General features: G+C 40.4%; 1 protein-coding gene across 2 annotated transcripts in view; it reads left to right on the top strand.

Moving 5' to 3' along the window:
* The window catches only part of DACH2 (dachshund family transcription factor 2), a 248,579-nt gene that overhangs the window by 224,056 nt on the left and 7,208 nt on the right, over positions 1 to 17,315 (top strand). The window contains exons 8-11 of one of the 2 annotated variants that reach the window (XM_017819636.1): positions 8,518 to 8,663; positions 9,191 to 9,338; positions 11,973 to 12,092; positions 15,110 to 15,175. In XM_017819636.1, coding sequence (XP_017675125.1) covers positions 8,518 to 8,663; positions 9,191 to 9,338; positions 11,973 to 12,092; positions 15,110 to 15,175 — 480 coding nt within the window. Of the gene's footprint in view, positions 1 to 8,517; positions 8,664 to 9,190; positions 9,339 to 11,972; positions 12,117 to 15,109; positions 15,176 to 17,315 lie in introns of both variants that reach the window. The other variant, XM_017819625.1, reaches the window with a different exon arrangement.

The raw sequence follows: 17,315 nt of genomic DNA, 5'->3' as shown, positions 1-17,315 counted from the left end.
GGACCAGGGGTGTGCTCTGTGCAGGTGGGAGAGCTCTGGAGCTGGGGCAAGGCTAAAGATTTCTGGGGAGGTCCACAAGAGGGCTGTCAGGAATTGTACTGGTCACAGCTGCAGCACAGAGCTGCTCCTCACCTGTGGAAAACAGGTGAATTAAAAAGGGATGGATTTCTCATGCTTCTTGATAATCAGGGTTTATAAAATCAACGTGTAACTGAACTGAATTCTGGGATATATAAGCAGAGTCCTTCTTCATTGACATCTGAAGAATTCCTAATTCATTCAGAGGGAGACTCCTCAGGTGATCATCTCTCTGGGTATATTTCCCCGTTAATCATATTTCTCCTAACGATCAGTTTTGAAACTTGTCTTATTTCTACAGTGCAAAAAATCCTGCCCGTGAACATCCCCCAATTGCACTCATAATTATTGCTGATTAAAAGTGCCCTGGCCTGACAGCACCAGGGAAATTAATAGGAGAAGCTTTCTACAAGTTTTAGAAGACGAGCAAAGACATACTCACTCCCTCTTAAAATTATTTAAGCAGGTGCTGTGGGAAGCCATTGCTTTTATAATGCTCTTCAGATGTTTACAGCAAAACATTTTTTCCCAGTGATTGAATTTTTCAAAGTACTAAAATACCACGGAGAAATATGTTTCCCACCAGTTTTATGGCTCCCTGGATGCATTCTATACAAACCTTGTATCTGCCTGGACACAAACACTCTATTGCAAAAAGATATCTTGCCATTTTAACAAGCTGCACTGCTTTGAAAGGATACACTGCATCACCAGTGGGAATGTCAGAGCCTTAAGAGTAATACTACTTTAAGGGTACTATTTTATTAAAGCAGACCTCAGTAATTTGTTCTTGACTGTTATACACCCTTATTTTATTAAAGGTATTTTACATCTGTGGAGGAGATTACTACCACTTCTATTTTCTCCACTGCTTGGCTTTAATGGATGGTGTGGAATATAATATTTATTAAGCCTAAGCAGGGGAGGACATAATAGCAGAATTGTCCTTTATAACCTATTTTACACAGCTGTAAAATAAACCTTAATAAAGCAAGAATAATTATCCAGGAATATCCAAGAAATGGAGTATTCCTCCTGCTTCAGATATTTGGAGGCTTAACTGCTGGTTATTCATGTACTTTAAGAAATGGAGCTTAACAGGAATAATACTGATACTAGTTTGATACTATTTTAAAATATATTAAGAGGTTAAGTATCTTGTCATAATGACTATATTAGCATATGTTGTGTAAGTGTCGTGTCATAATTACTATGCTGGCATAAATCAGTACATCCCTGTCATCTCTGTATGGTGTTGACTGTGTATAATCCTACAGGATTACGCTGCTTCTTGGATAGCTTTGTTTTTCTGTTTCATGTATGATTTCTCTTCTTGGTGGCAGTCACTGGAATCTGTCCCAAAGGAAAAGATTTTTTATTAAGGACCTAATGCAGCTTTGCAAACTGATTCCTCATCAGCTATTCCAGAAGAACTGCTAAAGCACTTCCTCTCTTCCCCCTGCCTTCTTGATTTCTTCCTCCTGTTATCCTATTTATATTTTTTTTTCATAAATGAATATTGTGGAAATGATTTGGACTACAGTTATTACATTAATTATCCAAACTGACATTTTTGCAGTGTGTGAAAGGACAGGGTGGTGTGTAAAATAGATGCACTAAGAACACCTACAGTATGACAACAAGTAGCAGGGTAATTGCTGAAAATGAAGTCTTTTCTGCTATCCCTTCTCTTCAACATCTGTTGTTCCATATGGAGTCATAAATATTTGCAACAAAATAGTTGAAGAAATAATCTCAACATTAATAGGGAAAAGCTGAATCCGCCAAGAAAATTGAAGAATCTTTTTTTTTTTTGTTGGCAAGTTCCTCCTACCCATCCTCATCTGACACTTTAAAATCTCAGTAGAAGGATAGTCAGACTACAGTGATGCTTAAAAATCACCATGAAAAAAACCTTTGTGAATGTTAATAGGAGAGTTAGCTGAGAAAAATTTGTAATCTCCTGATAATGACCATGAGGAGGATTTTGCTTATTTTCTTTTGTTTTCCTCTTTTCTTCCACACCCCAGTAATTTGATTACTAACCTTTTATTGAAAAGTTAACATTTTCACTTCACTCCACTGTCAGTAGAAATAATCCTTGTGGTGGTGAGGAATGACAAGGTACTATTACTGGCTGAATATAACTAGTTACTTTAAATTGCCATATGGAAAATGCAGATCAATAGTATTTAAGCTTCTCCATAGATAAGAAGCAATTTAAAGCACAGAACAACTTCAAATATTTTGGAATCCAGAATGTCAAAACCTGTCTGAGGAGCAGCTCGTAGGAGAAATCAGGGGTAATGATAATAATAATAACAACATAAACAAACTGCAAGTAATTGTTATGAATATAAAATATAGCATTTTGAAAGCTCTTTATATATTTATTAGGAGCCTTAATGGGAGCACTTCTCCTTAATGAACAGAATTTAACCAGGTGACATCGGTTGTATTTGTTTTTCTTAATCTGTACAACTTTAGACTAAAGTTCTGTGCAGAGAAACACTTCATTTCTCATGTCAAACCAGTGAATTGCTGCACTTCTTAAGTTCATTTTTTATTATTGCAAACCAAGTATCTCCTCTAACTCAGGTCCTTGTTTTTAAGGCTTAAATTAATAAAATATTTTCAGGTGTTTTTACTGCCAGTGTCACGTGAACATCAGAGTATATTGTAAATATGTTGAAGTTATAAATAGATACAATTTTCTGTTATTAATGAGAGTACACTGATGAAAATGTCAAAGCTGTATAATTACGCACCTCTTGATAAAGAGTGCGCAGATAAAGGCAATTTGTAAACTGTAATTTCAGCCTTTTTTAGTGAAATTCTTATTTCTCTGCTTTTGGCCCTCTTGTCTTCAAACACCAAGTGCCTGCTTTATGATGTCCTTCAGGAGAACACTCCCTCATCATTCCTGAGAGCAGGTCTATGGAAGAGCCTCTGGCACCTGGATTGGATCAGGAATAATGTGGCCACACACCCCGTGCCCGTCCCTGTGCTGGCACTGCTGGGGCACCTCCAGTGCTGGGGCACTTCTGGGACCCTCAAACAAGAAGGACATTGAGGGGCTGGAACTTGTCCAGGGAAGGGAACGGAGCTGGGGAAGGGGCTGGAGCAGCAGGAGCAGCTGAGAGAGCTGGGGGGGCTCAGCCTGGAGAAAAGGAGGCTCAGGGGGGACCTTCTGGCTCTGCAAGTCCCTGACAGGAGGGGGGAGCTGGGGGGAGTCCGGCTCTGCTCCCAGGGAACAAGGGACAGGAGAAGAGGGAACAGCCTCCAACTGTGCCAGGGGAGGTTTAGATAAGATATTAGGAAAATTTCATAATTGAAAGGGCTGTCCAGCCCTGGCACAGCTGCCCAGGGCAGTGGTGGAGTCCCCATCCCTATTTAAAAGCCCTGTGGATGTAGCATTTGGGGACATGGGTTAGTGGTGGCCTTGGCAGTGCTGGGGGAAGAATTGTACTTGATATTAAAGGTCTTTTCCAGCCTCAATAATTCCATGACTCTGCATTTTTCCACTGTGTTGAAAACAGTGATAAAGTTTTATCAAACACTTGTTCAGAACAAAATCAATGATTTTGGAGCACACAGGTGAGAAGCTGCTTGGACATGGATTCCATGAAGCAGAGCATAGTTGATGTTACTGTTTTGTGATAGTTTCTACAGATTTTAAGGCAGCCTGGCAGTGTATAGGAAATGTATATATAATGATTAGGTACTATTCTGAAAGTGAAGGTTTTTTATGGCAAAGCTCAGCAGTGAATAATGCTTGTGTGCTATCGAGTTGTATCAGTCACTTGAAAATGAAGTCTGACTTAAAGCTGGTGACTGGATTAATCAGCTACTCCTCAATTGCATTCATTGACCCTCATCATTCGGGGACTGTAATTGAGAAAAACAGCAGTGACTTTAAGTTTGGCACCTGAATCACAAGGTTAAAGCAGTAAATTTCGAAGTCTGATTGGTGCCAGGCTCAGAGGAGGGTGTCTCTTTTCTCACTGATGATCAGGAGTCTTGGAACCTGGCAGAAAAGCAATGAGTAAGGGAGAAAAAGGCAGGCAAAGGGTTATGGTGGATTTTCAGAGTTATTAAGACGTGGAAGACAGATAATCCTGTCCTTGCAGACTTAGAAATACAAAATATTTGAAATAAAAAGTGCTTTAGATTACTGGGTTTCATACTGACCTTGCTGTAAAAGAAAAATATGTACTGGTTTCTAGTTAAGAATGTAGACATTACCAAGGTTTAAAATCAAAATAAGAAGTCTCACTTTTCTGGAAACTGCCTTTTGCAGAAAAAAATTAGAATTTGGACCCTAATTCTGTCAAAATACCCATCTTTGGACACTGCTGCCTATCACTGTTGATGTGAAGTAAATGTAGAGCTGGAAGTCAAGGGACCTCTTGCCACTATAGATATGTCAGTTTGGATGATTCTGTAAGATATTTGGGCAAATAATGCTTTTTCAGATATGTGCCTTTCAGAGATGAGTCACACAGACAACTCAGCTGATGTTGCAGGTCCTCTGCCTTATTTTATTAAAAGTCAAAGAGGTCCATTAGAGTATCCAGGCTGTTCTGTAACTATGGAGCGTTAAATGCAATCCCCATCACTCAGGTATGAAGCTCGAAGAATTATAATTGCAATAAAGAATTTCAGTCCCTAAATTTCTAAATTTTACGCCACAGCCAGGAAAAAGGAGTAACCCAGCTGCCATCTATGTCCAAAAACATGTTTTAACCCTGGCTGAAGGCTGAGATCAAATGTCTTGGTTAGTAACTAATAGATTAATAACTGTAAATTTTGTATGAATTGTTTCTGTCTTCTCCATATGCCAAATATGTATTAATGCATGAGTTATATCTGTGAGCTGTTTGAGGTGAATAATGCTTATACAGGTCCAGGTAGATAAAGTTCTGAAGCGTACGTGAAGAAATAACTCAGTGATCTCACTGGTGTAAATTGCGCCTTTAATATTTCTCCCTTGTTTTGAGAGGGACCTGACGTGTTGAGTGTCTCAGGGGTGTGACTGATGGGTTTAAAAACATGCCTTGTGGAAGAAAATAAACCAGCTGGCAAATAAAAGTGCCTGTTGGTTTGGGCCATGCCCTGTTGGGAGGGAGCGATTCGTGTTCCTCCTGTTCCCAGTGCTGTGTTCAGTCCCTAGGCTGATGCTTCATTTGCCAATCCCTGTTTCTGCAACTTAGGCAGAAGACAGAAGATGAAATACTTCAGCATATTGAATTAAGAACAAGAAACTTGCTGGCAGATTTCTGTGTGCTTTGCCGGGATGATGTTCCACTCGCTGTTAGTGTTCACTGTGTATTTCTCTGCTCTGCAATATAATTCTTGCTTTCGTCTATTCATCTGGATGTCAGCTAGAAATTAAAATAAAAAGGCTGCACTCTAAATGGATTCCTGAATGCTTTTATAAAGCATGGCAGGTTTAACAAACAGGCTCGATAAAAGTAGTTCCCACTTTGCCTCGATAATCAGAAAGGTTGTTTGTGTCCTTGATCAGGCTGTAGCTGTCTTGGCTTTATTTCTTGCTTATTCTGTTGTATTCTGTGTGTGAGTGCAGCTTTTAGCATTTATATTTTTAGTGGTGTTTAAAATCAAAATCCTTAAATCAACATTGTTTTTTTTTTTCATTAAGGAGATGCATTTGATACAATCCCCAAGAAATGCTTCCAGCACATGCCATTTTTAATTGCTTTACCAATTATGATTCCTCGAGTCTAGCTAATAAATTCCTGCCTAACTGTGCACTTATTCAGAGTATGGGCGAGATGTAGACACCGTTCAGATGTGAAGACCTATTACAAGATTGAAATAGATTTCTAATGCATTTATCATTCATCTTTGCAGAGTGTGATTTCAATCAGAAAAAAAAAATGATGAATGGTTTGACAGTTTCCACCCATATACGCTAAAACATAATATGCTGCTTCTAGTCTCAGCTATTACAGACTTTAACATGCAATGTGACCTTGGTCTGCAAAGCATGTTTGGTTAGCACAAAAACTTAATCATAAGAAGTCATAAGTAGAATCCTTCTTCTTTACTGCCCTTTTTCTGGGACTTGGAAATTTATTGCTTCTGGGACAGGTAGGATATGAACAATGGGCCAAATAGAGTCCAGGGTTATCTCATCTGTGTGAAAACTGCTGCTGAAAATCGATGTGACCTCTGCTACACTGTCATCCCAATTCCCACCCTCTGTGTCCTATTTGTCTTTTGGTAGAAGCTTAGATCTGTGTGCTGTCTCTATGTGTCTCTCTTGGGCCAGATTATCAAAATGAATCATTGCCTGCATACCTCTTATATTTCTATTTATTTTCCTGGTGTTGACTAGGTCTGATGAAATATGATTCTTTTTGCATTTGATCCTCACTGCAGCAAGCAGCACCTAATTTAGCTGTGTCTATCTCTTTAAAGAAGAGTAATACTATTTTGAAACTTCAATCTGCTGTACAGTAGCATTACAAACCATAGACCATGCAACCTGTCTTCACAGTCAATAGTAATTTTCCTTTCGGCCAATTTAATGTTATTACTTTCATCTCCAAATAGTAGAGATTTCTAGAGGTGTTAAGGCAGCTCCTGTTTTTTTATGCATACTTCATGTATTACCTTCTTTTTCAAATGCCACTTCTGTTTAGTTTTTTGTGACTCCATGGCTTAGCTGTTATTTCTGTGCTGCATCATATGCGACAACTAATCAGTTTATTTTAAAGACTCTGCCACTGATATATTTAAATATGAGAAATGGTGTGTCTGAATCAGCACAAACTCCGTGGTCTGAGCATGTTACCTGAGTTGGGATTTTTTAAATGGATCATTTAAATTACATCTGTTTGCTCTGAGGATGTGTAGAGGTTACTGGCTTTTGTTATTAGTGCTGAAGAATCATTATGAATATGTTCTGTTTAATGAACTCACACAGCAAAACCAAAATACTCCCTAAACAGAGATTTCAAAGAGTACTTGAAAACTACTAATGCTCCTGGTTTGTTGTCAGGTGGGTGTTTTAGACACACAGCAAAAAGTGCTGCTCGATGGAAGCTCCTGAAGTTTGTTACACGAGGAAATGTGCTGCTGGGGAGACACCTTGGGTTAAGTCATTGTTGTCAGATTCTTTCTGAGTTGTTTTTCCCTTAAATAAGAGGGGTGGGAGAAGGAGACCTTTTGTGTATGATACAGTCTAATTGTAAATCTGGGCCTTAATAATGTGACCAAAACATTTGACAGACGAAACTGTCAGGGCTGGTGTGCAGCTGCCCTGAGCAAGCACTGGCCTCGTGGACTCCTGGTCAGTGCAGTAGGCACAAGCTTTACTAAAAGGCAATTGCTGAGGAGATATTCATCATGATTTCTACAAGTGCAGGATCATTATATATATATATATATATATAGGCTGGATTTTCATGGAATATTACACAGAAATATTCTTTTATATTTCAGGGTAAAAGAAACGCACCGAGTTTGGCTTTAGGGACTGCTAGATTTTAGTTTTGTAGTTTTCAGCTATTAACTCTGTGTTTAAAAATGAATACGTGGGAAGAAGCACTCACAGGGATGCGAGATCATAGGTGATAGTACTGATTCTTCCCCAGATTGAGAGGATTTTTGAAAAATAATTACTAATGTTGCTGTTTCTTTCTGGATACACATTTCTGCTGTCTGAGCACAGCTTGATCTATACCAACACGATGTATTTGAAACAAGGGGTGAAGGAGTAGCTGCTGGGTCCTGGTTTTACACTCTGTAAGAGATGCACCAGTTCTGTGCAGTGAGGGCAGGAGCCATTCCTGTGACCCCACCACCACCCAGCTCTCTCTCTACCTGCCTTGGAAAGAACTCAGCAAGGCATTTTTGGCTGCTGTCAGTGACTAGGAAGGCTGACAGCAGCCAGGTACCTGTTCAGGAACCCGCACTGACACTGTACTGACACCAGGGAGCGGGAGGGGATGGATGACCCAGTGGAGATTATTTACTGCTGGGCATGGGAAGGGTAAAGGTAAAGGAGTAAAGAGATGTGATACATTCCTTGATTAGAATTTTGCCAAGGTTATAGCAACAAAAAAAGCACATCACAGAATGGCAAAAGTGATAGAATGAAGAAAGGTCATTCAGGTTTAATGAACTGCGTAATACAGTTATAATTCTGTAGTATAATTCTGTAGAATTTGAGATATAATAGTCTGTACTCTATTACAGCTGTGTTACATTCTCAGTATATTGATTATTGTTCTGTATTATTTTGCAAACTTACCTTGGCAACAATCCCAGCTGCCCAAAAGGCTGAAACAGTGTTCGATTTCCTAATGTACTTGTATTTACTTCCAGGTAAAGAGAATGCTGGTTTCTAGAAATTGCATTCACCTGTATTTCCAATGCTTTCTGATGTCGCTTTTAAACCTATCTTTGCAGAAGAGGTCCAAATTGCCATTCCAATAATGAAACCAACTTTAGATAAAGTCCAACTGGCTGGACAGGCCTTGCCTCCTGGATTTCCGGCGCCATTTCTTTTTGCTGATGGTCTTTCATCAGTAGAAACACTATTAACCAACATTCAGGTAAATTATTCTCTACAGGGCCTGGCTGTGTCATGACAGATAACATGTGTTTCTTTTTCGCTCTTAAAAAAGTTTTAGGAACTATTTCGTATGTGCAATTCTCATTTCTTCTATTTCACATAATGCTTAGATTTCCACTCCCTGACATTATTGATTGTGAAAGAGTTTCATACATTGTCTATTTGACTTCATAATTGGCAATAATAGTCATATTAAAATTCACCAGTCTCATTATTCCTCTAGTGTATTCCCCCTGCAGCTGAACAAGGTCAGCACTGACATGGCACTGTGTTTGTAACAAACCACAGCAGGAGGATGAATTAGCCAAACTTATACCCAATGATTCCATGCCACAAAATTCCTCATATTTTATCTACTTCAAATGCCCAGTTGTGCTCCAGGTCTATGGGTTCCTGCTTTTAATTTTTCTGTTTTCCTAGAGGATGTAAAAGAAACAAATGGATGAATTTTGTTACTGCTGCAACAACATTGTGTTTTCAGAGCTTGCATCTGTGTGTGTGCTTTAGGGCTTACTCAAAGTGGCTGTGGACAATGCCAGAGTCCAGGAAAAGCAGATACAGCAGGAAAAGAAAGAGTTAAAGATGGAGCTTTGTAGAGAGCGAGAACTACGAGAGAGCTTGGAAAGGCAACTCACAGCTGAGCTGCAAAGCAGAGGTGAGTGAATGAAAAATGGAGTTTAGGTATCTATTAAATGTGTAACCCTTTGGCATTTCCAGCCAGAGCTGTCGAGGACTTGGAGTTAACTGACACACTCCAGCACTGCAGCAGTGGACTAGCACTGGTAATGAAAGATTTAAATTTAATAAAGCCAGAATGAAGCACCCTTTCCTGTGAGCAGACAGAACAGTGACTGAAGGATTATTTCCTGGAGGGCAAGTGGCTGCAGAGAGTTTTGGTGGGTTCTGAGGAGTAAAACTGGAGCAATTCCATGGCTTTCAGGTGTATTAGTATCACTCTGCCCAGGCATTCCCAGCCTGATTTCTTCATTTGACATCCCTTATTTCTTTTGGTTTCTGCTATTATCCTCCAAGCACTGAGAATCAGTCTTACTGTGAGGAAGATATGGCTGTAATTTGGGTTTTTAGGTGATTTTTTTCATCACCTTACTACTTACTTCCTTAGCCCACATTTCTGCAGTTTCAGTGCTAGTCAGTTTGCTTTGTAGAGAACTTCAGTGCAGTAAAATAGACAGAACTATTAGAAATTGTCTACCCAAGTACGAGAGCTGAAGCAAATAACCCTAGGTAATTTTTTTTGCCATCAGGGGAGAGCGAAGTACAATAGCACACCCCAAATGGGGCCTCCTAAGACAAAACCATGACTGTTTGGAAGCTTTTGATAATAATAGGCAATTAAATTGGTAAATCTGAATTTCTCGCTGTGCTGTTGAAAAGAAGGCAGTATTCTTTTTAAAATTCAGATCTGCATCTGAAAGAAAGGAACAGCACTTCATGTGCCAAGAGCTACTTCTAGATTATGTCCATGAAATCAGAAAGATAAAACTAGATAAGACCAAAAATGTAGGTGCCAAGTCCTATCTTCCTGTGCATTTTGAGTGGAAATGAGGTGTGTGGAACAGAGCTGTCTGCAGCCCAGGTCTCACTTAGAGACACCATAGGGCACTTCTCAGTTGAGTAGTGATGGGTCAGAAAATACTATTGAAGTTGTTAAATTGCAGTGGGTGTCCAGAAATGTTGCATCACCCCAGTGTAAGTCTGGATGGCACTGTGTCTGTCTGTAAACCAAACCTTAGGACAGCACACTTGCACCTCCTGAGTCACATTTAAGTCACCAAAAACCTTAAGGCATTCACAGACTTTGTTGGCTTCTGACTTGAAAGAGAATTTCACCAATAATCAATATCATCAGAATTGTTTGTCTTTCAGGTCATCGCCACGTTCACATCTTTATTGTTACAGAATATATGCCAGAGATAGGCTTTTTCACATGGGCTGGCCAGTTTTCCAAAGTTAGGTTCTATAGATCACATTCAGCCATTCATCATTTATTAAGAGATTTCCCATGCAATGGTATCCTTTAATTTTTCCTAGAGCATTCACAAATCCAGAAAGCTCCGTAAAAGTCAGTAAGAATTCAGTGGTCTTTGACTCCTTCCAGACCTTGCTAAAAATGTTCTCCTGCTAGTTCTGAGAACATATGTGGGCATCAGCCTTCTGGTCCAGCTCATCTTCCTTGTGCCAATCCAAGGTGCCAGCTGATCACAGACTCCTGGAACATGGGGTGCTCCCAGGAGGAGAGGATTTCCTGAACACAGGATAGACTCAGCAGAAGTGTGATGATGGGCCTGTAGAGATCCTACCAGGGAAGGGAGGTGCAGGTCGTGCAAAGAAGAGACACAAGAGAGTGTGTTTGCAGCAGTGGTGCAAGAAAAAACAAGTGTAAGAAACCGATAAAGACAGGTTAATAAGGACAGTGTCCATTAGCCACAGGAGCACGGGAAGGGAGGCTGTTGGCAGTACTGGTAACTTGGGACTGGAGAAAAAAAAAAAAGAGGTTAAATATGGGATTAAGATTCAGGGTTTGAAAAGGAAAAGGCTTAAAAGGTGCATTTTATTGCTTGAGTTTATATAGGTGAGGGAGTACAATCATAGCCAATGTCAGCAGTTCCCCATGCAGGTATTGATCATCTGGCTACAATTAATACTGTACAATTCTCTAGTTATGGTTTTAGCTTTATAGTTGGCTTTAAGACTGAGATTAGTCAGGAATACTGTTTTCTGCCAAATCTGCCATGGCACTACCAGGGGCCTGAGGATGATCTTTGTCAAGGCCCTGGTTCTGCTTTCCATGGGTAAAAGAGAGAAGATGAGATGACACCCCCCTTCTCAGTGTGTCGTATTTACCCACCTAACTCAGCGTGTCAATGGCCTTACACCTGGCTTCTGTCTTGGGCAGAGGTTCTTGATATTTCAGTTATTCTGCTTCAAAATGAACCCAACTGCTGCTCCATTTTTACCCCCAAAATTACCACTTTATTCCCTGGGATTTCACACTCTGCACCCTCAGTATTCTCAGATTCAGATTCTCTTCCACTGCACACCGACAGTTCACCTACAAAAATAAATTCCACTTCCTTTTAATGTTAGAAGATATACCTAAAACTGAATCTTTGACACATTCAGGAGACTTCCTCCATCCATGAGGAGTGTCAGTGTCTCGAGCTAGAACTAGGCCTTTGAATATTGAACATAAACAGATTTTTTACTGTCTCGGTCATCTATTTAATTGTGCCTTAACAGCCTTTCTTACAATGTATTTACATTTCAGCAACAATTCAGAAACGCTTGAAGAAAGAAAAGAAGGCAAAGAGAAAATTGCAAGAAGCTTTGGAATTTGAATCTAAGAGGAGAGAACAAGTGGAACAGGCGCTTAAACAGGCCACATCAGGTGACGGTCTCAGGATGTTAAATGGTAATGTCTTAGTTGGCCTTTCACAGTCAGCTTAAAATGATGTTTGAGTGGAGGAAAAAAAATAAGATGATGCACAGAGCAAATTCCAGAATGAAATCTCACAATTCTTTCCTGAAATAATAAAAAATCTATTTCAGGCCATGTGCTCTGGGTCATGAATTAAAAAAAAATTAATAAGTCTGCAAGTAGAGAAACAGACAGAGCAGTTTACACAGAGATGACAAGAAATGCTGAATATATTACAGAGAAATCTGTTACAGTGCCAGCTAAGACAATGTGAAATTTGGTTCCTATAAGGTTCTCTGAACTCTTCTCTCCCAGCTGATTCATTTTTAGAACTGCTGAGCTTCATTTTAAAAGCCATTTGGCTGAAGTTTGCTCAGCCTCAGGACCTATTAAGTTTGTTAAATATGTATCAGCTTTCAGAGCTGACTGGGTTTTGAATACTTCCCAAATATTCTTTTGAGACAAAAGCAAATCAGTTCATCTCCTACACAGTGCTTATGTTCTAAATACTGGGAGGATTTGCCTTTCCTGCTTCAGATGGTTCTGGCCAAAGTTTAGAGCTTTGCTTTGAATCTTTAAGACTGAACGTAGTTGAGTTTTAATTAATTTCAGGTTCTGTATCTAAGGTTTAGTCTGTGCATCCCTACCCTGAAGTCTTTGCAGAGGCTCAGGAATCAGAGAGATGTTCAGGCTGTCCTGTGTTTGTGTGTCCTGTGGTCTGTCTGTTAATTTGTGCTGCCTGATTTGGGCACTGTTAGAGCCTGCAACCAAAAACTGCCCAGACTGCTGAGTGAAAATGCTGACTGTAGTTTTTGTGGAGTTCTCAGCTGTGAGGGCTGCCCAGACTGTTCTTTAGAGTCTCTGTGAGCTGGCACCTCGCTCTGTGGTGAGCTGCGAGCTGTGATTTATCTGGAGCACCCAAGAGACATAAACTCAGTGAGTAGGAGAGCAGGATCTCTCAGAGCCATCCTCACCTGCTGGGGTTTCCAGCCCAGCACATCGCTGTGAGCAGGGCCTGGCTGGTGTTCCTGGAGCCCCGACAGTGCCCGGGGCTGGTCCAGGTGTGGATTTACAGCCACAGTCGCACCATGATGGGGGACAGGGACCCAGGGCAGAGTGGGTGGACAGAGCCAGCAGAAACCTTTTCCTCCTCTGGATCAGACAAATGCCCACATTGGATCCACAGTCAGAGCCAGCACCTTGAGATGAATGTCAGAAAACAGCCAAAATCCTGGTGTACTGTAAGGTCATTCACCCAGGTTGTGCCACTGCAGGGAAGCACCTGCTGCTCACACACCAGTCAGGAGCACCCAGCAGTTCTGGAGCCACAAATCCAGGGATGCCAACGTGCCATCAGTGTGATTAACACACCTTTACATCTGCTGGTGTGGGCCTGGCTGTAACAGTTTGATTTGCAGGCACACTCAGGTAGTCATATATGTGTTAGTGCCTGCAAGAGGCTGATATTTACATGCTAATCTGATTGCACATGCAAATCAGGTAGCTCATTAGCATCTTAATCCACAATTTAATTGCAGGTACAATTTTATGACAACAAAATGTGAAGGGCTATTCTGAGTATTTTTGATTTAACTCTGACGGTCTGTCTCATTTAACAGATGCTGTTATTAGTTACAGATGACTTTGTCATTTTTTGTATATACAACATGAACTCTGAAGGGTTTGAAAAGAAAGAACCTTTTTCAGACTGATAGATCAGTGCCCTAGGCTTGCCTTCAAAACAGGAATCTGAGTAAGGCAAACCCTATGGAATAGCAGTCACTTGCAATTTTATAAGAAAAAATTGTATATATGTGAAAATATTACTTTTTAATCATATATCTTTACAGAGCTATATATGCATACGTGGCCTATATTTCATTTACTCATATATTAAGATATTACCCTTCTGTGTAAGGACTTTGCAGGGTTGTCCTGCTTGACACAGAGCTCTGGTACTGTGGGGGGACCAGCAAAATGTCACCTGTGACAGATACTGATGCTCCAACTAAAGGGATCTGCAAAAGCAACAGTGCAGTTATTCCCTATTTGAGAAAGTCCAGGACAGGCTTTTGCACAGAAAACCTCCCAAACTGTACACACAGTTCCCTTTCAGGTGTGGGTTTTTCCTTGCTGTGATTTCTAAGTGCTGTATTATAAGGGAAGCAGATGTTTCTCCAGGATTCGAGGTGCCGTGGATTCAAATCACATACCCTTCATGCTAATCCTTGTTGGCACAAGGTGGATAATGGCATCTGTTATCGTAACACCCTGGGGTGTTGGAGCCCCCGCCCCCACCCCAAGGACTGTGCAGACAGAAGTATTATCAATATGGAATTAAATAGTTCCAAAGTGGGTATCGTTAGGAGACTCCTTCTCAACTTGGAAGAAAGGGCACAGTCCTCTTTGGAAAGCTCTTCTTAGAAATCAGGAAATATTTCCCACAGTATGACAGATGTGGTTTGGGTTTGGGTGGTAACACGGGCTTACACAGCCTGAGCTGAGGTTTTAAATGCAGTTTGCACAGCCCTTTTCTGTAACATGCACTCACACAAACTGATACACACACATACACAAAACTGTTGCCTGGCACTGAATGTATTCTTAAATTCTTTAATTTGAAGGTATTTGGCTGTATAGGAGAGTCACTGTATTTTAATATTAAGCAGTTTAATTTTGACTTTTATTTTTCATATGTCAGATGCCCTCATTCTCCATGAGGCTTTTACAGACATATTAATACCACGTGTTGGTTATTATCTGATCGTCAGACAAATGTGAAGCACATTAAAAATAATTCACTGTGAGACCAGCAATGTTTGCACATTTTGGAAACAATTTACTACTGAAAATTCTATGAGGACCAAATGTTTTATGCAAGACCGTGTAACTTGGAGATCACCCTAGTTTGCTATAAATATTTTTCTAAAGATGCATGAGAGAGGGGCAAAGGGGAATGCATTAATCTTCAGTCTCACATCTTTCAGATGCTGGAATCCCAGATATGGAAATAGAACACAACGGAACCCAACATGACAGTGCAGCAATGCAAGGTGCAGTATGTACCACAGCCCCTCACCTACCTGGTTGTTGTGAGCCACAGTAAAAATTAAATGTGTTGCAGAATCGTTTTTGTATCTGTTTTTCTGCTTTAAGATAAATGTGAATTATACAACTTCAGTTTGCTTTCCTGTTTGATATAGAAAACTGTGTAAGATCAGTACTTAACAAGACCAGAAATCAACTTTGTTTAAGTACAGGTGTGAGAACCTCATATTTATCTATCAGATATATGCTCTTATTTCAAAAGGGGGGTTACATTTGATGTGTCTTTTTAAAATACTTCACCTGATCCTACCTATCAAGATCACAAGTGTTTTCAGAAAATACATGAAGTGTAGGTGAAGAAAGAAAGCCATGTGCACGTTCTAAGTTAACCAGTGCTCCTTTTTCCTCACTGTTCAGCACCAACATGCACTGTCTGAGTGGCTCCCAAAGAGTAATACATGTGTCGTGGTGTAAGGAGTTGTCTCATCATCCTTTGGGGGAGCTGAGCTATCAGAGTCCCAAGGGATTTTCCCAGTACCATTGGAAGCCTGTTTGAGCCACACAGTCACCTGTGATAAAATTTAGTCTGAGCAATTACTGAAATTCTGTAACTTTGGAGAAAGTCCAGTTTGTAGAGTTGCTTTTCTGTAAAACCAGCCTTTTTCTCCCTTCAGTCCTGTGCCATATTCATTCCAGACCATTCAGTTCTGTGCTGGCTGCTGCCTCTTTCAATATATCTGCTTGTTCTAAGAGCAATTCCACCCTTTTTACGGCATCATGTAATGGTAATGTGCAAAAATACCGTGTGCTGAGGTAACTAAAGACAGTCCCTTCTGTGCAGACAGAAGAAGGGCTGCAGTGCAGTTACAGACACAGACCTCACTTGAGCATTTCTCAACTGGTGAAGGCTTGACTTCACATACCTCTGGTGTGCATCTGTCGTCCATCTGTCATCCGTACAGGAAAGCTTTCAAATATTTTTACTGTTGTCTCTTTTTTGTGATTTTAGGTTCATATGCTCTGTATTACAGAGAAGGAGAATCACAGCTTTATTGTAAAGCCTATATATACATATAACATATGTGTGTGTATATATATATATGTACACAGATGATTAGAGTTGTGCTCTAAATTTTGCAATTGGAAAATTGCTGCTGCCAGAAATAGTCTAAATGTTGGATAAGCAGTTGGGACACATGTGTTTAAATTTGACAGGCAAAATGTTCCTGTTTCTGCTCTGTTCATGATACCTGCTGGAATGAGTGCTCAGTGCTCTTCCAGAACAATTCTGAGAGTCAGAGGTACATCTGGGCAGACTCTTGTAAAGAAAAGAAAGGTAATTTCAGTTTTCAGTTGAAGAAAAAAAATTACACTTGGCTCAAATGTGTCTTCACATCAAAAATGATTACAAATACTGTGAGGAAAGTGATGCATAGCCAATTCCAACAACCATTTACTTAAAGGAACTAAGAACTCTCTTATATTACCTTTAGTAGTTTATTAATACACAGAAAAATGTTGTGATTTTACCATTTTTATTTCAGGTTGTTTTGAGGGATTTCCCCCCCCCTTTTCTTTTAATCTGATCCCAACAACATCATTCTTTAGTTGTAACAGGCTTTGGCTCATGAAGTGTTTGTTCAGGTTAAAAGCCTGGCCAGAGGGACAGCGGTGTATCCACAGTGTTCAGTGTCTGTGGGCTCAGTGCATGACCTGTGCAGTGGGAGCTGCAGCCCTGTCCCATGGCCCTCCACAGCAAAGCCTCCCTTCCCTTCCTTTCCCACCATAGGGACTGGCAGCTCCAGTGGTCTGACCTCTCTGCTCATATGGAAACGTGGGGAGCAGCTGAGCCAGTTGGTCACTACACATCTCAGCTGATAAAAGGGTTTCTGAAGAGCTCTCGGTAGAGCTTGTTCAGATTTCAAAGTGTTTCTGTCCTGTAGCACCATCTCTTTCATTTTTTTTTTTTTTTAATGCTGATACTGTAATAACTTTTTATTCTCTTTCCCTTTGATTCCCATTTGTGTTCCTGACAGCTACTATTGCACTGCCAGCTTTAACAATTCGAGCACACTCCCTCGTTGCCCCTTCATTTGCCACCTTTGTTTTTCGGGCCCTGGGAGGAGGAAGGGTCAAAACACATGT

This window comes from Lepidothrix coronata, unplaced genomic scaffold (assembly GCF_001604755.1).
Source record: "Lepidothrix coronata isolate B3197 unplaced genomic scaffold, Lepidothrix_coronata-1.0 Scaffold2, whole genome shotgun sequence".
In the NCBI taxonomy this organism is placed as follows: Eukaryota; Metazoa; Chordata; class Aves; order Passeriformes; family Pipridae; genus Lepidothrix; species Lepidothrix coronata.
Note: the sequence above shows the minus strand (reverse complement) of the source record. Positions and strands in the feature narration are given on the sequence as shown.